The sequence below is a fragment of the Salvelinus sp. IW2-2015 genome, linkage group LG20 (assembly GCF_002910315.2).
Source record: "Salvelinus sp. IW2-2015 linkage group LG20, ASM291031v2, whole genome shotgun sequence".
Taxonomy (NCBI): domain Eukaryota; kingdom Metazoa; phylum Chordata; class Actinopteri; order Salmoniformes; family Salmonidae; genus Salvelinus; species Salvelinus sp. IW2-2015.
The window spans coordinates 17331717-17353810 of NC_036860.1; the positions used below are offsets into that span (position 1 = coordinate 17331717).

Below are 22094 nucleotides of genomic sequence, written 5' to 3' on the forward strand. Positions count from 1 at the left end.
GAAAACTACAAAACCAACAAAAAAAATACTTCCTGAATGGATTTTTCTCAGGTTTTCGCCTGCCAAATCAGTTCTGTTATACTCACAGACACTATTTTAACAGTTTTGGAAACTTTAGAGTGTTTCTATCCAAATCTACCAGTTATGTGCATATCATATCTTCTGGGCCCGAGTAGCAGGCAGTTTAATTTCCGAAATTCCGAATGCTGCCCCCTACCCTAGAGAAGTTAACATGCATGAAACCAAGGAGTTTACGGTTACAGAAGTCAACAAATGAGAGCACCTGGGGAGTAGGAGTGGAGTTAAGCACTGCAGGTCCTGGATCCACCTCTACATCACCAGAGGAACAGAGGAGAAGTAGGATAATGGTACGGCTAAAGGCTATAAGAACTGGCCGTCTAGCATGTTCGGAACAGAGAGTAAAGGGAGCAGGTTCCTGGGCACGATAGCATAGATTCAAGGCATAATGTACAGACAAAGGTATGGTAGGAAGAGAGAGAGTACATTGGAGGTAAACCTAGGCATTGAGTAATGATGAGAGAGATATAGTCTCTAGAGATGTTTAAACCAGGTGATGTCATTGCATATGTGGGAGGTGGAACAACATGGCTGGTTAAGGCATATTGAGCAGGGCTAGAGACTCTACAGTGAAATAAGACAGTAATCACTAACCAGGACAGTAATGGACAAGGCATATTGATATTAGAGAGAGGCATGCGTAGCCAAGTGATCATATGGGTCCAGTGGGTGGTTGGGCTGGCTGGGGACACGGCGATTCAGACAGTTAACAGGCCGGGGCTAGCAAGCTAGCAGTTAGCAGGCCGGGGATAGCAAGCTAGCATAAGGGCCTTAGATGGACGTCGCGATGGAGGAAAGTCTGTTTTTGCCTCCTCATGCGGTGACGTCGATAGACCAGTCGTGGAATTAGTAGGGTTCCAAGTAGCAGAGCGGTCCAAGTCCAATTGGCAAAATGGGTATAGTGGTCCAAGAAACTGGCCGATGGATCAGCTAACAGTCCAATATGCTCTAGATAGCTAGCAGGCCGCGGTTAGCAGAATGGGCCTTCAGGGGACGTAGCACCTGAGGGGCCTGTTGGGATCCTCGGGCAGATTATGTCGGTATTCCAGTCGTGAAGCATCGGCGGGTTTCCGTGCCCCGTACCGGCAGTAGAAGGGGTGTGGATATTGTAGCTGAGGAGTGGGCTTTAGGAGTAGCCCAGGAGCCCTAGCCGGGAGATGGGTCTAGCATGGGCTAGCTCCAGGCTAGTCGGTGCTAGCTCCGGGATGGAAACGTTAGCCAGGAGTAGTCAACCCGGGTTGCGGTTAGCTAGCTGCGATGATCCAGATGAAAAGGTTCAGAGTTTGCGGTAGGAATCCGGGGATATGGAGAGAAAAATAGGTCCGGTATGCTCTGGTTTGAAATGCGTTGGACGAACTGGCGAGAGCTTTTTGAGCTAAAGGTTAGCTGATGACCGCTAGCAGTGGTTAGCTGACTGATAGCTGATAGCTAGTTAGCTAGCTAGCTTCAGTTGAGGTATTCCAGTTCGGAGGTAAATAGAAATACTTCAGAAAAAACCCCAGATCCACACCACATTGGGTGAGGCAGGTTGCAGGAGAGTATTTTGAAGTTGAGGTTTAGGAAAAATATTAAAAAGAATGTGAAGAAAAAGATATAAAAATATATATACATGGGACGAGACAAGACAAAGATGTCTGACTGCTACGCCATCTTCGATTGAACATGTTGCCTGTAATCCATAGCTTCAGGTCGGGGTATGTATGTACAGTCACTGTGGGGACGACGTCATCGATGCACTTATTGATGAAGCCAGTGACTGATGTGGTATACTCAATGCCATCAAAAGAATCCCGGAACATATTCCAGACTGTGCTAGCAAAACACTCCTGTAGCTTAGGATCTGCTTCATCTGACCACTTTTTTTATTGACCGAGTCACTGGTGCTTCCTTTAGTTTTTGCTTGTAAGCAGGAATCAGGAGAAAATAATTATGGTCAGATTTACCAAATGGAGGGCGAGCGAGAGCTTTGTACGTGTCTCTGTGTGTGGAGTAAAGGTGGTCTAGAGTTTTGCACATTTAACATGCTGGTAGAAATGAGGTAAAATGGATTTAAGTTTCCCTGCATTAAAGTCCACCACCACTAGGAGCTCCGCCTTTGGATGAGCGTTTTCCTGTTTGCTTATGCCCGTATACAGCCCATTGAGTGCAATCTTAGTGCCATCATTGGTTTGTGGTGGTAAATAGACAGCTACGAGAATATAGATGAAAACTCTCTTGGTAAATAGTGTGGTCTACAGCTTATCAAGAGATACTCTACCTCAGGCGAGCAAAACCTTGAGACTTACTTAGATTTCGTGCACCAGCTGTTGTTTACAAATATACATAGACCGCCACCCCTTGTCTTACCAGAAGCTGCTGTTCTATCCTGCCGAAAGAGCGTAAATCCCGCCAGCTGTATGTTATTCATGTCGTTGTTCATCATTCATGTCGTTGTTCAGCCACGACTCGGTGAAACATAAGATATTAGTTTTTAATGTTCCGTTGGTAGGATATACGTGCACGCGTATCTATTTTATTATCCAATGATTGTACGTTGGCTAATAAGACCGATGGTAAGATTACCCACTCGCCGTCGGATCCTTACAAGGCACCAGACCTACGTCCTCGATATCTTTGTCTCTTTCTCCTGCGAATGACAGGGATGAGGGCCTTGTAGGGTGTCTGGAGTAAATCCTTTGCGTCCTTCTCGTTAAAGAAAAATCTTCTTTCAGTACGGGGTGAGTAATCGCTGTCCTGATATCTAGAAGCTATTTTCGGTCATAAGAGACTTGTGGCTGAAACAGTATGTACAAAATAAGTTACAAATAACGTGAAATAACACACACAATAGCACAATTGGTTAGGGGACCGTAAAACAGCAGCTATCTCCTCCGGCACCATTATCAAAGCAGGGGGTGTAAAGCCATAATACGATAATGTCAAAAGCCACACGTAAGTCTAACAAAACAGCTCTCGTTTTATCATCAATTTCTCTCATCTGTCATTTGTGTAAGTGCTGTGCTTGTTGAATGTCCTTCCCTATAAGTGTGCTGAAAGTCTGTTGTCAATTTGTTTACAGTAAAATTGCATTGTATCTAGTCAAACACATTTTTTTCCAAAAGTTGGTTGGTAACAGGCTGATTGGTCAGCTATTTGAGCCAGTAAAGGGAGCTTTACTATTCTTGGGTAGCGGAATTCCTTTTGCTTCCCTCCAGGCCTGATGGTGCACACTTTCTATGGGGCTTTGATTGAAGATATGGCAAATATGAGTGGAATTATCATCTGCTATTATCCTCCGAAAATGTCCATCCAAGTTGTCAGACACTGGTGGCTTGTCATTGTTGATAGACAACAGTCATTTTTTTATTGCTTCCACACTCACTTTATGTAATTCAAAATTACAATGCTTGTCTTTTATAATTGAATACGTTATACTTGTGTAGTGTCAGAGTTTGTTGCTGGGATCTCATGCCAAGGTTTGCTAATCTTGCCAATTAAAAAATAATTGAAGTAATTGGCAATACCAGTGGGTTTTGTGATGAATGAGCCATCTGATTCAATAAATGGTGGAGCTGAGTTTGCCTTGTTGCCCAAAATTTCATTTAAGGTGTTCCAAAGCTATTTACTATCATTCTTTATATCATACAGTGCCTTGCAAAAGTATTCATCCCCCTTGGCGTTTTTACTATTTTGTTGCATTACAACCTGTAATTGAAATTGATTTTTATTTGGATTTCATGTAATGGACATACATAAAATAGTCCAAATTGGTGAAGTGAAATGAAAAAAATTACTTGTTTCATAAAATCCAAAAAAATAGAAAACGGAAAAGTGGTGCATGCATATGTAATCACCCCCTTTGCTATGAAGCCCCTAAATAAGATATGGTACAACCAATTACCTTCAGAAGTCACATAATTAGTTAAATAAAGTCCACCTGTGTGCAAAGTGTCACACGATCTGTCACATGATCTCAGTATATATACACCTGTTCTGAAAGGCCCCAGAGTCTGCAACACCACAAAGCAAGGGGCACCATGAAGACCAAGGAGCTCTCCAACAAAGTCAGGACAAAGTTGTGTAGAAGTACAGATCAGGGTTGGGTTTATAAAAAATATCAGAGAATTTGAACATCCCAAGGAGCACCATTAAATCCCTTATTAAAAAATGGAAAGAATATGGCACCACAACAAACCTGCCAAGAAAGGGCTGCCACCAAAACCTCACAGATCAGGCAAGGAGGGCATTAATCAGAGAGGCAACAAAGAGACCAAAGATAAACCCTGAAGGAGCTGCAAAATTCCACAGCGGAGTGGTCCATAGGACCACTTTAAGCCATACACTCTACAGAGCTGGGCTTTACGAAGAGTGGCCAGAAAAAAAAGCCATTGCTTAAAGAAAAAAATAAGCAAACGCGTTTGGTGTTCGCCAAAAGGCATCTGGTCAGATGAGACTAAAATGTTGCTTTTTGGCCATCAAGGAAGATGCTGTTTCTGGACCAAACCCAACACACTTCTCATCACCCGGAGAACACCATCCCCACAGTGAAGCATGGTGGTGGCAGCATCATGCTGTGGGGATGTTTTCATCGGCAGGGACTGGGAAACTGGTCAGAATTTAAGGAATGATGGATGGCGCTAAATACAGGGAAATTCTTGAGGGAAACCTATTTCAGTCTTCCAGATATTTGAGACTGGGATGGAGGTTCACCTTCCAGCAGGACAATGACCCTAAGCAAACTGCTAAACCAACACTCGAGTGTTTTAAGAGGAAACATTTAAATGTCTTGGAATGGCCTAGTCAAAGCCCAGACCTCAATCCAATTGAGAATCTGTGGAATGACTTAAAGATTGCTGTACACCAGCGAACCCATCCAACTTGAAGGAGCTGGAGCAGTTTTGCCTCGAAGAATGGGCAAAAATCCCAGTAGCTAGATTTGCCAAGCTTACAGAGACATACCCAAGAGACTTGCAGCTGTAATTGCTGCAAAAGGTGGCTCTACAAAGTATTGACTTTGGGGGGGGGGGGGGGTGAATAGTTATGTACGCTCAAGTTTTCTGATTTTTAAAAACGTATTTCTTGTTTGTTTCACAAGAAAAAAATATTTGCATCTTCAAAGTGGTAGGCATGTTATGTAAATCAAATTGATACAAACCCCCCAAAAATCTATTTTAATTCCAGGTTGTAAGGCAACAAAATAGGAAAAATGCCAAGGGGGGTGAATACTTTCGCAAGCCACTGTATATCTTTGTTTCATAGTATAGTTTCTTCTTCTTTTTATTCAGTTTAGTCACATGATTTCTCAATTTGCAGTACATTTGCCAATTGGTTGTGCAGCCAGACATATTTGTCATTGTTTTTGCCTCATCCCTCTCAATCAGACCATTTTTCAATTCCTCATCAACCCACAGGGATTTAACAATTTGTACAGTCATTTTCTTAATGTAACTGGAATAAGCAATTTTATAAATGTCTGAAGTGCAGCATCTGGTTGCTCCTCATTACAAACCACAGACCAACACATATTCTTTACATCAACAACATAGGAATCACTACAAAACGTATTGTATGGCCTCTTATATTAGGCCCAGCCTTTGGAACTTAGATTTTCCTAGATATGGCTACTAAATTGTGATCACTACATCTGATGGATTTGCATACTGCTTTAAAGCAAATTTTAGCAGCCTTAGTAAAGATGTGATCAATACATGTTGATGATTTCATTCCTGTACTGTATGTAACTACCCTGGTAGGTTGACTGATAACCTGAGCCAGGTAGCAGGCGCTAGTTACAGTTTGAAGCTTTTTCTTGGGTTGGCAGCTTGATGAAAGCCAGTCAATTTAAATCCCCCAGCTCTCTGTTGATATCACATAAAATATCAAGCATTTTACATATGATATTCAGATACTGACTGTTAGCACTTGGTGGTCTATAGCAGCTTCCCACAAGAAAGGGCATTAGGTGAGGCAGATGAACCTGTAGCCATATTACTTCAACAGTATTCAACATAAGATCGTCTCTAAGCTTTACAGGAATGTGGTTCTGAATATAAATGTCAACACCTCATTTACATTTACATTTAAGTCATTTAGCAGACGCTCTTATCCAGAGCGACTTACAAAATTGGTGCATTCACCTTATGATATCCAGTGGAACAACCACTTTACAATAGTGTATCTAACTCTTTTAAGGGGGGGGGTAGAAGGATTACTTTATCCTATCCTAGGTATTCCTTAAAGAGGTGGGGTTTCAGGTGTCTCCGGAAGGTGGTGATTGACTCCGCTGACCTGGCGTCGTGAGGGATTTGTTCCACCATTGCGGGTGCCAGAGCAGCGAACAGTTTGACTGGGCTGAGCGGGAACTGTACTTCCTCAGAGGTAGGGAGGCGAGCAGGCCAGAGGTGGATGAACGCAGTGCCCTGTTTTGGGTGTAGGGCCTGATCAGAGCCTGAAGGTACGGAGGTGCCGTTCCCCTCACAGCTCCGTAGGCAAGCACCATGGTCTGTAACGGATGCGAGCTTCAACTGGAAGCCAGTGGAGAGAGCGGAGGACGGGGTGACGTGAGAGAACTTGGAAAGTTGAACACCAGACGGGCTGCGGCGTTCTGGATGAGTTGTAGGGGTTTAATGGCACAGGCAGGAGCCCAGCCAACAGCGAGTTGCAGTAATCCAGACGGGAGATGACAAGTGCCTGGATTAGGACCTGCGCCGCTTCCTGCGTGAGGCAGGGTCGTACTCTGCGAATGTTTAGAGCATGAACCTACAGGAACGGGTCACCGCCTTGATGTTAGTTGAGAACGACAGGGTTTGTCCAGGATCACGCCAAGGTTCTTAGCACTCTGGAGGGAGGACACAATGGAGTTGTCAACCGTGATGGCGAGACATGGAACGGGCATCCTTCCCCGGAGGAAGAGCAGCTCCGTCTTGCGAGGTTCAGCTTAGGTGGTGATCCGTCATCCACACTGATATGTCTGCCAGACATGCAGAGATGCGATTCACCACTGGTTATCAGAGGGGGGAAAGGAGAAGATTAATTGTGTGTCGTCTGCATAGCAATGATGAGAGACCATGTGAGGATATGACAGAGCCAAGTGACTTGGTGTGATATAGCGAGAATAGGAGAGGGCCTAGAACAGAGCCCTGGGGGACACCAGTGGTGAGAGCACATGGTGCGGAGACAGATTCTCGCCACGCCACCTGGTAAGCGACCGTGTCAGGTAGGACGCAATCCAAGCGTGGGCCGCGCCGGAGATGCCCAGCTCGGAGAGGGTGGAGAGGAGGATCGATGGTTCACAGTATCAAAGGCAGCCGATAGGTCTAGAAGAGATGAGAGCAGAGGAGAGAGAGTTAGCTTTAGCAGTGCGGAGCGCCTCCGTGACACAGAGAAGAGCAGTCTCAGTTGAATGACTAGTCTTGAAACCTGACTGATTTGGATCAAGAAGGTCATTCTGAGAGAGAGCAGGAGAGCTGGCCAAGGACGGCACGTTCAAGAGTTTTGGAGAGAAAAGAAAGAAGGGATACTGGTCTGTAGTTGTTGACATCGGAGGGATCGAGTGTAGGTTTTTTCAGAAGGGGTGCAACTCTCGCTCTCTTGAAGACGGAAAGGGACGTAGCCAGCGGTCAAGGATGAGTTGATGAGCGAGGTGAGGTAAGGGAGAAGGTCTCCGGAAATGGTCTGGAGAAGAGAGGAGGGGATAGGGTCAAGCGGGCAGGTTGTTGGGCGGCCGGCCGTCACAAGACGCGAGATTTCATCTGGAGAGAGAGAGGGAGAAAGAGGTCAAAGCACAGGGTAGGGCAGTGTGAGCAGAACCACGCGGGTCGTTTGACTTAGCAAACGAGGATCGGATGTCGTCGACCTTCTTTTCAAAATGGTTGACGAAGTCATCAGCAGAGAGGGAGGAGGGGGGAGGAGGGGAGGAGGATTCAGGAGGGAGGAGAAGGTGGCAAAGAGCTTCCTAGGGTTAAAGGCAGATGCTTGGAATTTAGAGTGGTAGAAATTGGCTTTAGCAGCAGAGACAGAAGAGGAGAATGTAGAGAGGAGGGAGTGAAGGATACCAGGTCCGCAGGGAGGCGAGTTTTCCTCCATTTCCGCTCGGCTGCCCGGAGCCCTGTTCTGTGAGCTCGCAATGAGTCGTCGAGCCACGGAGCAGGAGGGGAGGACCGAGCCGGCCTGGAGGATAGGGGACATAGAGAGTCAAAGGATGCAGAAAGGGAGGAGAGGAGGGTTGAGGAGGCAGAATCAGGAGATAGGTTGAGAAGGTTTGAGCAGGGAAGAGATGATAGGATGGAAGAGGAGAGAGTAGCGGGGGAGAGAGAGCGAAGGTTGGGACAGCGCGATACCATCCGAGTAGGGGCAGTGTGGGAAGTGTTTGGATGAGAGCGAGTGGGAAAAGGATACAAGGTAGTGGTCGGAGACTTGGAGGGGAGTTGCAATGAGATTAGTGGAAGAACAGCATCTAGTAAAGATGAGGTCAAGCGTATTGCCTGCCTTGTGAGTAGGGGGAAGGTGAGAGGTGAGGTCAAAAGAGGAGAGGAGTGGAAAGAAGGAGGCAGAGGAGAATGAGTCAAAGGTAGACGTGGGGGTTAAAGTCACCCAGAACTGTGAGAGGTGAGCCATCCTCAGGAAAGGAACTTATCAGGGCGTCAAGCTCATTGATGAACTCTCCAAGGGAACCTGGAGGGCGATAAATGATAAGGATGTTAAGCTTGAAAGGGCTGGTAACTGTGACAGCATGGAATTCAAAGGAGGCGATAGACAGATGGGTCAGGGGAGAAAGAGAGAATGTCCACTTGGGAGAGATGAGGATCCCAGTGCCACCACCCCGCTGACCAGAAGCTCTCGGGGTGTGCGAGAACACGTGGGCAGACGAGGAGAGAGCAGTAGGAGTAGCAGTGTTATCAGTGGTAACCATGTTTCCGTCAGTGCCAAGAAGTCGAGGGACTGGAGGGAAGCATAGGCTGAGATGAACTCTGCCTTGTTGGCCGCAGATCGGCAGTTCCAGAGGCTGCCTGAGACCTGGAACTCCACGTGGGTCGTGCGCGCTGGGACCACCAGGTTAGAGTAGCAGCGGCCACGCGGTGTGAAGCGTTTGTATGGTCTGTGCAGAGAGGAGAGAACAGGGATAGACAGACACATAGTTGACAGGCTACAGAAGAGGCTACGCTAATGCAAAGGAGATTGGAATGACAAGTGGACTACACGTCTCGAATGTTCAGAAAGTTAAAGCTTACGTTGCAAAAAATCTTATTGACTAAAATGATATAGTACTGCTGGCTGGTGAAATAGGCTAGCTAGCAGTGGCTGCGTTGTTGACTTTGTTTGAAAGTGTAGCTGGCTAGGTAACCTCTAACTGGCTAGGTAACCTCGACAATTACTCTAGACTACACAATTATCTTGGATACAAAGACGGCTATGTAGCCAGCTAAGATCAAACAAATCAAACTGTTGTACTGTAATGAAATGAAATGTAATACTACCTGTAATACTACCTGTGGAGCAAAGCGGAATGCAACTACTCGCTCCAAACCAAACCGGAAGTGCGTATCGTAGAGGAAGTGCGTATCGTAGAGACCTCCACCATTGGCAATTCTGTATTTTCTGTATATCTTATAACCATGTATTGCTACCACTCTATCATCAAAGGTATTATCTAAGTAAGTATCAGTGATTGTCAGAATATGAATGACATCTGTTTTCTAGCAAATTATTGATTTCAGGAACCTATATTTCTTAAGCTACATATGTAAACCTGGGCTATTTTTATCACTTTTCTGGGATGCTTGATTGTTTTCATTGTTTTACTGGGATGCTTATCAGAAGTAGACATGCTCGTGGTATTTATGTTTGTGCAGGGTGAGCTGCACAAAGTGGACTTCCTACTAGGGTACACAGTGCTAACAGTATAACTCTGGTTCATAGGCACATGATTACTGCATACAATATCTGTAGGATCAGCAGAGGCATTCAGTGCAGTTAGAGGGATATAAATGATGTTACTTACTGTACATTGTGTATTCCAATGCCCCTGGGATAATGTACATTTGCCAAAGCATTATGACAACTCAGCGACACTATGGTAGGGATTAACTGAGCTGGGCTTGGGTCATTTATAAGTAATTGTCTCAACGCAGCCTTATAATGCTGTGAAAGGATCCAGGAACCCAAATGATTTGGGTGGATCCCATCCTCCTTATAAAACAAGCTTTGTTTCCAGAAGGTTTAAAAAATGCTCAAAAAATGTAACACCCACATAGCTGCAGTAGGTCAGGGTGGCTGCAGAACTGTCTCAGCCTGACCAGCATAGCTAGAACATCCGCGTAGTTCCTGAGGACGGTCCCCTCTGCAACGTACCTTCTGATTGTGGTGTGTCCCTCTGTGCGTGCCAGCTCGTATTCCTCCCTTTCTGTGTCAGCTCCACCTCTTATATACTGACGCTCCTCTCCGGCAGAGAGACCAGAGGCCGCCCACACACACGGCTGTTCTTCGTACAGCGCAGCGTGATACACTTCACCAGGGCCTGCCGGTTCTGAAGGGCGGTCCTGTCCCCCTGTGTGACAGGCCTCTGTACGACTCTCTCACGTGACAGGCCTCTGTTCCACCACTCTCTCACGTTGAACGGCTTCAGATGCAGACTGATCCCTCTGAAATTGAAAAAACTAAAACACTAAGTAAGTGTTAATGGAAGGGGATGCAATTAATCATGGTATTATGTGATGACAGGTGCTGACCTAGTCTAATTAACTGTAGGCTTTATGTGGCTTTTAACCTTAGAGCGGTATCCGACTACTCATACTAACCGCACTAACCTTTCTATTTGTGACCTAACCTATTGTGGAGGCCAGATCATCTGATGCAGCACTCCATCACCCTCCTTGGTCAAATAGACCTTACACAGCCTGGAAGGGTGTTTTGGGTCATTGTCCTATTGAAAAAGAAATGATAGTCCCACTAAGCGCAAACCAGATGGGATGGCATATTGATGCAGAATGCTGTAGTAGCCATGCTGATTAAGTGTGCCTTGAATTCTAAATAAATCACAGACAGTGTGGTGGTTAATTTATTTACTATCAAATGAGGAGAGACAAACTTATCACACAAGTCAGAGTTATACTTAAACTAAATCTTTATTCACGTATTAATAAGGGAGCAGGTCAATACAACACACACATTTAAAGTGAATCGATTGAGTGCTCTATGATAATGATGGCTGGTCAACGTTGAGAGCCCCAAGACAAAGATACAAAGGTATTTTATAGCCAAGATACACCCCCTTCAGTCTACATGCCAAACAACAGATGTATGGAATGGGTCACAAGGTTAAGATGTGTATGAAAGATACCTATAATTCACAGCAGACAGTATCTTCTGTAAAAAAAAATCTCATTGTGTAGAGACCAGGGTCTGGCCCTGGAGTCATCTCTCCTTGGTACCTTATAGAACAGAAACATTAACTCATGCTATGGAATTTAGTCTCTTTAGGTTTTATCACCCAACAGACATCAAAAATCTCCTGTCAGTGTTACATCTCCCAGAGGCCCACTTTCAGTTCACACAGACACAATAGAGTTATAAGAACCCTCTATTCTGTTGCATAAAACAACCATTTGATTCAATAAAAGTATTATAACATAATCTTGTAATTTCTCTCACATTCCCCCACGGACCGACCCTGGCGCGCATGACCCACCGCGTCACTGAATACTTTGTTGATCTGCTCCTCGGAAGGCAACCACCAGTCAGGGTTGGAGGCACCGTGCATTCGGATAAACTCTGAGGAGTAAAACAGAGACAAGTAAATATTTGTTAAGATTAGGTTTTTTGGTTTTATGAATAATCAACAATGAAAACAATTCGATTTTGCAAACATCTGTTCACACATCTCTTTGGGAGTGTACATGTTGCTGTAGTACACATACTGTACCTTTATTAGCATACCAGTTGCTCTTTAACCCTAAAAGCATCCCAAGGGGTCAAAAATGTCATAATTTCTAAACCCTTTTTTATCCTTTTGAAATGTTAGGACTTTGTCAATAAATTAAAAACATTTACCATAATTTCTGTTTTAACATGGAGGAATCTATCTTTTGAATACTAGTGGTGTATACTAAGCTTGTAACTCAAAATTATATATTTTACATTAGAGTTGTGTATGCTGTTCACACACATACAGTTGAAGTCGGAAGTTTACATACACCTTAGCCAAATACATTTAAACTCAGTTTTTCACAATTCCTGACATTTAATCCTAGTAAAAATTCCCTGTCTTAAGTCAGTTAGGATCACCACTTTATTTTAAGAATGTGAAATGTCAGAATAATAGTAGAGAGAATGATTTATTTCAGCTTTCATTTCTTTCATCACATTCTCAGTGGGTCAGAAGTTTACATACACTCAATTAGTATTTGGTAGCATTGCCTTTAAATTGTTTAACTTGGGTCAAACGTTTTGGGTAGCTTTCCACAAGCTTCCCACAATAAGTTGGGTGAATTTTGGCACATTCCTCCTGAGAGAGCTGGTGTAACTGAGTCAGGTTTGTAGGCCTCCTTGCTCGCACACGCTTTTTCAGTTTTGCCCACAAACTTTCTACAGGATTGAGGTCAGGGCTTTGTGGTGGCCACTAAAAATACCTTGAATTTGTTGTCCTTAAGCCATTTTGCCACAACTTTGGAAGTATGCTTGCGGTCATTGTCCATTTGGTAGACCCATTTGTGACCAAGCTTTAACTTCCTGACTGATGTCTTGAGATGTTGCTTCAATATATCCACATAATTTTCCTGCCTCATGATGCCATCTATTTTGTGAAGTGCACCAGTCCCTCCTGCAGCAAAGCACCCCCACAACATGATGCTGCCACCCCCGTGCTTCACGGTCGGGATGGTGTTCTTCAGCTTGCAAGCCTTCCCCGTTTTCCTCCAAATATAACGATGGTCATTATGGCCAAACAGTTCTATTTTTATTTAATCAGACCAGAGGACATTTCTCCAAAATGTACGATCTTTGTCCCCATGTGCAGTTGCAAACCGTAGTCTGGCTTTTTTTATGGCGGTTTTGGAGCAGTAGCTTCTTCCTTGCTGAGCGGCCTTTCAGGTTATGTCAATATAGGACTCGTTTTACTGTGGATATAGATACTTTTGTACTTGTTTCCTCCAGCATCTTCACAAGGTCCTTTCCTTTTGTTCCGGGATTGATTTGCACTTTTCGCACCAAAGTATGTGTATCTCTAGGAGACAGAACGCGTCTCCTTCCTAAGCGGTATGACACCTGCGTGGTTCCATGGTGTTTATACTTGTGTACTATTGTTTGTACAGATGAACGTGGTACCTTCAGGCGTTTGGGAATTGCTCCCAAGGATAAGCCAGACTTTTTCATGAGGTTTTGACTGATTTCTTTTGATTTTCCCATGATGTCAAGCAAAGATGCACTGAGTTTGAAGGTAGGCCTTGAAACACATCCACAGGTACACCTCCAATTGACTCAAATGATGTCAATTAGCCTATCAGAAGTTTCTAAAGCCATGACATCCTTTTCTGGAATTTTCCAAGCTGTTTAAAGGCACAGTCAACTTAGTGTATTTAAACTTCTGACCCACTGGAATTGTGATACAGTGAATTATAAGTGAAATAATCTGTCTGTAAACAATTGTTGGAAAAATTACTTGTGTTAGGCACAAAGTAGATGTCCTAACCGACTTGCCAAAACTATTGTTGAAAAATTTTGTAACAAAAGGTTAATAAAATAAAAAGTGTCACTGCTTAACAGACATTGTCTGCAATTATTACTAATTTGGGGTAAAAAAAACAACTGTTGGCGCTTTTAGGGTTAATACAGATGTAGGACCTTAATCTGATCACCTGTTGCAGTAGAACTTTCCTGCAATGCATGCCATTTTAAACTTGTACTGTATTTGAGGTTTAAAAAGGCTTTTGAAGTTAGTAATTTCCAATTTGAAATTTATGATTTGATTTTCCCTTATGAAAATTGTATGAACCTCTACAAAAATGTCCATAATCCACATAATAATTCACATTTCCTGTTGGTTCAGGATTATTTTCCTGCTGTAGCAAACTGGCTCAAATTAAGATCCTATATCTGTAGCATACCTGTTGCTTTAGTACACATCTCTTTAGTAGGATACATGTTGCTTTAGTACACATCTATTCAGTAGAAATAACACCAGTACCTCTGAGGCAGGTGACTTTGACGGGGTTGAGGGGCTGTCTCTCTGGCCCAGGCTCTCCTGAGTGAACCGAGCGCTTCCTTTTGCCCAAGCCGCACGAGTACTTGAGCTCATCCGTGGTGAAGACAAAGCGGATCAGGTAGCGCAGCAGCCGTCGGCCGTCCTTCTTGGACGAGTTGACAGCCTCGTCCCACTGCTTGTTGGTGATGAAGAGGGGGTAGTTCCCCAGGAGCTGTTTACTGCCCTGAGGAGAGGTACGAAGAACGGAAGAGGGTGAGAATGACAGGAGGCTAGTAAAGGGAGGACGGTGCATAATGGCTGGAATGGGTTGAACGGAATGGTATCAAACACATGGTTTGATACCATTCCATTTATTATCCCATTTAAAGTGCCACCAGCACGTGTGAGAATGGTACAACTTAGTTATGAGCTCTGAGTACGCTGCCATAGAGCCACCAGGTTTGGGTTCAATTCCATTTCAGTTCAGCCAATTGAGGAAGTCAACTGAAATTTATTTTCCATTTTTTTCCTCGTTGAAAAGCAATAAAAGGAAAATAAAATTAGAATTGGATTACAGTTGACTTCCTGAATTGACTACATTTAAATGGAATTGACCCCAACCCTGATACCCTAGCAGGGTAATAAAAAGTGCATTCATGCTTTCAAAGCATTCAGAAGTGCAGTCATTCACGTGTTAGAACAAGGTCGTTAACTTCATGCTCAATGTGTAATGGAGAACTATGATATTTTTCAATTTCTCAATTAAATCAAAAGCATTATTTGTGTTACACATCTGATGTATAGCTAACAATAACCAATTCCTATATTTGTAAAACCATTTCCCAATAGAACATTAAGTAATTCCCAGGAAAAGGCGGTGTTATGCAACACAGATGCAAGATAATATTTTCAAAACCTTTTTAGAGAAGCTGATTTGAATGGCACATTCACATCTTGTGCCACTAGTTTTAGATTGATACTATATACAGTACAGTGCATTCGGAAAGTATTCAGACCCCTTGACTTTTTCCACATTTGTATGTTACAGCCTTATTTTAACATTATTTAAATAGTTTTTTCCCCTCATCAATCTACACACAATACCCCATAATGACAAAGCAAAAACAGGTTTTTAGACTTAAAAAAAAAAACTAAGTAAATCACATTTATGTAACTATTCAGACCCTTTAATCAGTACTTTGTTGAAGCACCTTTGGCAGTGATTACAGCCTTGAGTCTTTTTTGGTATGACGCTACAAGCTTGGCACACTTGTATTTGGGGAGTTTCTTCCATTCTTCTCTGTAGATCCTCTCAAGTTCTGTCAGGTTGGATGGGGAGCGTCGCTGCAAAGCTATTACAGTTCTCGCCAGAGATGTTAGATCGGATTCAAGTCCGGGCTATGGCTGGGCCACTCAAGGACATTCAGAGACTTGTCCCGAAGCCACTTCTGCATTGTCTTGGCTATGTGCTTAGGGTCATTGTCCTGTTGGAAGGTGAATCTTCGCCCCCCAGTTTGAGGTCCTGAGCGCTATGGAGTAGGTTTTCATCAACATTGCTCCATTAATCTTTCCCTCGATCCTGACTAGTCTCCCAGTCCGTTGAAATACATCCCCACAGCATGATGCTGCCACCACCATGCTTCACCGTAGGGATGGTATTGGCCAGGTGATGTGCGGTGCCTGGTTTCCTCCAGATGTGACGCTTGGCATTCAGGCCAAAGAGTTCAATCTTGGTTTCATCAGACCAGAGAATCTTGTTTTTCATAATCTGAGAGTCCTTTAGGTGCCTTTTGGAAAACTCTAAGCGCGCTGTCATGTGCCTTTTCCTGAGGAGTGGCTTCCGTCTGACCACTCTACCATAAAGGCCTGATGGGTTGAGTGCTGCAGAGATGGTTGTCCTTCTGGAAGGTTCTCCCATCTCCACAGAGGAACTCTGGAGCTCTGTCAGAGTGACCACTGGGTTCTTGGTCACCTCCCGGACCAAGGCCCTTTTCCCAGATTGCTCAGTTTGGCCGGGCGGCCAGCTATAGGAAGAGTCTTGGTGGTTCCAAACGTCTTCCATTTAAGAATGATGGAGGCCACTGTGTTCTTGGGGACTTTCAATGCTGTAGAAACATCTCAAGGATGATCAATGGAAACAGGATGCACCTGAGCACAATTTTGAGTCTCATAGCAAAGGGTCTGAATACTTATGAGAATAAGCTATTTCTGTTTTATTTTTTAAAATACATTTGCAAAAAGTATCACTGATTGCAGTGATAAAAGCACATTTCATTGGAGATGACAGTCAGACAGAAGTTATGCCAGGACAATAGACACGTCTCACCGGCTGCCAAAGCACCGTGCCTCCCGCCCAGTTGCAGCGAGGGCGCCATGGTTAGCTAGCTGTCTGTGCTCATAAATAAATAAATAAATACATTTTAGAATAAGGCTGTAATGTAACAAAATGTGGAAAATGGGAAGGAGTCTGAATACTTTCCGAAGCACTATAGCTACTGCACAACTGAGTTGAACATTACTTAAAGGGAGTCAGCGACAACATCCCACAAGATCAATAGATACATCCACTCACCTATTTTAATTGTATATGTATATTTTTTCTTAAAGGCTTTTAAAGTGATTGTTTACTCCAAAATCAAAGTGTGTCAGTTTGTCAGAGATAAATCCATTATCCAAGACCTCTCCATCATGTTCGACAACTCCGTGGTGCCCTCCTCCCAGAGTGCAAAGAACCTTGGTGTGACCCTGGACAACAACACCCTGTTGTTCTCTGCAAACATCAATGCAGGTTCATGCTCAACAACATCTGTAGAGTACGACTTTTCCTCACACAAGAAGCGGTGCAGGTCCTAATCCAGGCACTCGTCATATCTCGTCTGGTCTACTGCAACTCTCTGTTGACTGGTCTCCCCGCTTGTAATTTATCCAGAACGCCACAGCCCATTTGGTGTTCAACCTTCCCAAGTTCTCCCATGTCACCCTGTTCCTCTGCACACTCCACTGGCTTCCAGTCGAAGCTCGGATCCACTACAAGACCATGGTGCTTGCCTACGGAACAGCAAGGGGAAGTGCCTCTCCCTACCTTCAGACTATGCTCAAACCCTCAATGAACAAAAATATAAATGCAACATGCAACAATTTCAAATATTTTATTGAGTTACAGTTTATATAAGTAAATCAGTCAATTTAAATAAATTCATTTGGCCCTAATCTATGAATTTCACATGACTGGGAATACAGATATGCATCTGTTGGTCACAGATACCTTGGAAAAAAGGTAGGGGCGTGGATCAGAAAACTACRCAGTATCTGGTGTGACTACCATTTGCCTCACACAGCGTGACACATCTCCTTTGCATAGAGTTGATCAGGATGTTGATTGTGGAATGTTGTCCCACTGCTCTTCAATGGCTGTGCAAAGTTGCTGGATATTGGCGGGAACTGGAACACGCTGTCATACATGTTGATTCAGAGCAACCCAAACAGGCTTAATGGGTGACATGTCTGGTGAGAATGCAGACCATGGAAGAACAGGGCCATTTTCAGCTTCAAGGAATTGTGTACAGATCCTTGCGACTTGGGGCCGTGCATTAACATGCTGAAACAGGAGGCGATGGCGGCAGATGAATGACACAACAATGGGTCTCAGGATATTGTCACATTGTCCCTGCATTCAAATTTCCATCGGTAAAATGCTATTTTTTCCGTAGTTTATGCCTGCCCATACCATAGCCCCACTACCACCATGGGGCACTAAGTTTACAACATTGACATCAGCAAACCACTCGCCCACACAACGCCATACACGCTGTCTGCCATCTGCCCAGTACAGTTGAAACTGGAGAAGAGCACACTTTTCCAGTGGTCATCAAAGGTGAGCATTTGCCCCTGAAGTTGGTTACGACGCCGAACTGCAGTCAGGTCAAGAACCTGGTGAGGACGACGAGCACACAGATGAGCTTCCCTGAGATGGTTTCTGACAGTTTGTGCAGAAATTCTTTGGTTTGAAAACCCAGTTTCATCAGCTGTCCGGGTGGCTGGTTGCAGGCGAAGAAGCCGGATGTGGAGGTACAGGGCTGGCGTGGGTTACACGTGGTCTGCGGTTGTGAGGCCGGTTGGATGTTCTGCCATATTCTCTGAAGCGGTAGAGAAATTAACATAAAATTGTCTGGCAACAGCTCTGGTGGACAACTTGAGACTCTGTGTCATTGTGTTGTGTGACACATCTGCGCATTTTAGAGTGACCTTTTATTGTCCCCAGCACAAAGTGTACCTATGTAGTGATAATGCTGTTTAATCAGCTTTTTGATATGCCACGCCTGTTAGGTGGATGGATTATCTTGGCAAAGGAGAAATACTCACTAAAAGGCATATAAACACATTTGGTGCACAAAATTTGAGAAAGCATTTTGTGAGTAGGGAAATGTCTGGGATCTTTAATTTCAGCTCATGAAACATGGGACAAACATTGCATGTTGTGTTTATAATTTTGTTCAGTGTACAGTGGTTCGTCCTTTAAAAGCACCTTTAAAAGCTGCAGCGAACTGCGCAGCTTGCATGGTGCCGCAGAATTCTATGGCACGTTATTTAAGTGTCAACCACTGGTACCAATAATGCTAGTTAGTGCTAGTTTGACCACCAGAGGAGGTCCTTGAGAAGCATTTGGCAGCCGTCAATAGTGGCTGTACTAGAGCATTTTAAAACCTTTTTTTGTAAGAACATCTTATATGGGACTGATTTTAAGAAATGTTGCTTAATTAATTTGCGTAATATTATGGTGTTTCTATTCCAAGAAAAACAGAAAACCCTCAGGGTTCCGTTAGGATGGAACAGAAGATATGGCGCTGTACAACGTGACGGTCGGGAGTAGGCTACAGTACTGGTCAATTTAGCTAAAGAATCCCCGTGTCGTGCGGAGAGGCCAGTCGTGTATAGCCGTACCTGAAATTTTGGTGACCTTTTCTTATGCTTTTGAGACACGGTTCAATCCCTCCTTGGGGCACTACTTGATTGAGTAAATAAAACACTAAACAATCACAATACAGTAACTACTGGTCACTCTATTATGTATTATTATTCTAATATGTATTCATTATAGAATTGTGTCAGTTATTAATGATAAACCTTTAAGCTGCACTCTTCCTCCCCCCCATCTCTCTATTTTTCAGCTAAGATGACAAAACCTGCACATGGTCCAATGGTTGCAGGTCTGCCAACTTCCTTCTGGTCACACATTGTATTCTGAGAAATATCCAATAAAGCAAAGACATTGCTTTAACTGTGAATGTACTTTATTGCAGATATTTTCCTCAAATAAAATGGAGCATAGACAAAATAAACAAGTTATTACAATTTATTTACATTGGGTCTAATGTGTTTGTGAGAGAGCGAGGCATGTTTTTCAACTCAGAAAAAAAGCACACAGAATTTCCTAAAACTGTACACATTAAGCAACAGTCTTTTACAATATTATCAATCACACTTTGATTTGATAGATGTTTAGAGTAATTATGCAGACATTGATCATGGATATATAGGAGTAGATATCTTCAACCCTCAAATAAAATGGAGCATACATAAAATAAACAAGTAATTACAACTTATTTGCATTGTGGATAATGAGTGTGTGTGTGTGTATATGTTTTATTTTTCCTTGTCAGCCACCCATCTCTGCTTTGTCAGTCTTGATAGGCCCAGTGTATGCACTTCTGGGTGAGGCTGTCAGGCAGTGGTGGAGTACATGGCAGATCTGAAAGAGAAATGCACAAAGTGACAGTAAGTATATAGCTCAACAACATCTCTGTATGTACATCTGTTGGTGGGAATCCTCAAAAGTTTCTCCCTTCACGGCCTGTGTAATAGGAACTGGTGCAGCTGATAAATGAAATACCAAAGCAGAGGACTGCTGTGCTGCTATTTTGTTGCCTTACAACCTGGAATTAAAATAGATTTGGGGGGGGGGGGTTCTGTCATTTGATTTCCACAACATGCCTACCACTTTGAAGATGCAAAATATGTTTGTGTGTGAAACAAACAAGAAATACGTTTTAAAAAACTGAAAACTTGAGCGTGCATAACTATTCACCCCCCCAAAGTCAATACTTTGTAGAGCCACCTTTTTCAGCAATTACAGCTGCAAGTCTCTTGGGGTATGTCTCTGTAAGCTTGGCAAATCTAGCTACTGGGAAACTGCTCCAGCTCCTTCAAGTTGGATGGGTTCCGCCAGTGTACAGCAATCTTTAAGTCATTCCACAGATTCTCAATTGGATTGAGGTCTGGGCTTTGACTAGGCCATTCCAAGACATGTAAATGTTTCCCCTTAAACCAATCGAGTGTTGCTTTAGCAGTATGCTTAGGGTCATTGTCCTGCTGGAAGGTGAACCTCCGTCCCAGTCTCAAATCTCTGGAAGACAAACAGGTTTCCCTCAAGAATTTCCCTGTATTTAGTGCCATCCATCATTTCTTCAATTCTGATCAGTTTCTCTGTCCCTGCTGATGAAAAACATCTCCATAGCATGATGCTGCCACCACCATGCTTCACTGTGGGGATGGTGTTCTCGGGGTGATGTGAGGTATTGGGTTTGCGTCAGAAACAGCATCTTCCTTGATGGCCCTTAAGCTCAGATTTAGTCTCACTTGACCTTCTTCAATATGTTTGGGGAGTCTCCCACATGCCTTTTGACAAACACCAAACGCGTTTGGTATCAAATATTCAAATAGTCAGATCTGGACTGACAAGTAGGCTAAATCATGTGAAGTTACAAACCTCTAGGGCTTAGTCTACAAGTTCAATAAAGGATGCAGGACATGAGCTCGAGGACCATGCCTCAGGACTACCTGGCCTGACGACTCCTGGCTTTCCCTGTCTCCAATCTACCTAGTCGTGCTGCTGATCCAGTCTCTGCTGTTTCTGTCTGCAGCTATGGAACCCTGACCTGCCCAAGGCTCACCGGAGGTACTACCTTGTCCCAGACCCGCTGTTTGATCCTGTATTTCTCTACCGGACCTACTGTCTCAACCTCTAAATGCTCAGCTATGAAGAGCCAACTGTCATTTACTCCTGAGGTGCTGAACTATTGCACCCTCTATTATTTGACACTGCTGGTCATCTATGAACATTGTGAACAAACATCTTGAAGAATAATCTGACCTAAATGGCTGTACTCTTATATAATCTCCACCAGCACAGCCAGAAGAGGACTGGCCACCCCTCAGAGGCTGGTTCCTCTCCAGGTTTCTTCCTAGGTTCCTGCCTTTCTAGGGAGTTTTTCCTAGACACTGTGCTTGCGTTGCTTGCTCTTTGGGGTTTTTAGGCTGGGTATCTGTCTAAGCACTTTGTGACAACTGCTGATGTAAAAGGGGCTTTATAAAATACATTTGATAGATTGCTTGTATATAACTAGTTTATCTAGCGTGTCCTGCGTTGCATATAATCGATGCGGTGCGCATTCGCGAAAAAGGTACCTAACCATAAACATCAATGCCTTTCTTAAAATCAATACACAAGTATATATTTTTAAACCTGCATAATATTGCCTGCTAACATGAATTTCTTTGTCACTTCTCTTGCAACAGAGTCAGGGTATGTACAGTGGGGAGAACAAGTATTTGATACACTGCCGATTTTGCAGGTTTTCCTACTTACAAAGCATGTAGAGGTCTGTCATTTTTTATCATAGGTACACTTCAACTGTGAAAGACGGAATCTAAAACAAAAATCCAGAAAATCACATTGTATGATTTTTAAGTAATTAATTTGCATTTTATTGCATGACATAAGTATTTGATACATCAGAAAAGCAGATAAACTTCTTACTGGGAATATTGAAGACTCAATGTTAAAAGGAACCACAGCTTTCAT

At 43.6% G+C, this 22094-nt stretch overlaps 1 protein-coding gene across 1 annotated transcript in view; it reads right to left on the minus strand.

Annotated features, from left to right (window-relative positions):
* Positions 1-11161: 11161 nt before the first annotated feature.
* LOC111982089 (BEN domain-containing protein 4-like) overlaps positions 11162-22094 on the minus strand; it is a 50966-nt gene continuing 40033 nt past the window's right edge. Inside the window, exons 5-6 of the mRNA XM_070449250.1 lie at positions 14237-14477; positions 11162-11826 (exon numbers count right to left, since the gene is read on the minus strand). Of these exons, the coding sequence (XP_070305351.1) occupies positions 11678-11826; positions 14237-14477 (390 nt within the window). The 3' untranslated portion in view covers positions 11162-11677. The remainder of the gene's footprint in view (positions 11827-14236; positions 14478-22094) is intronic.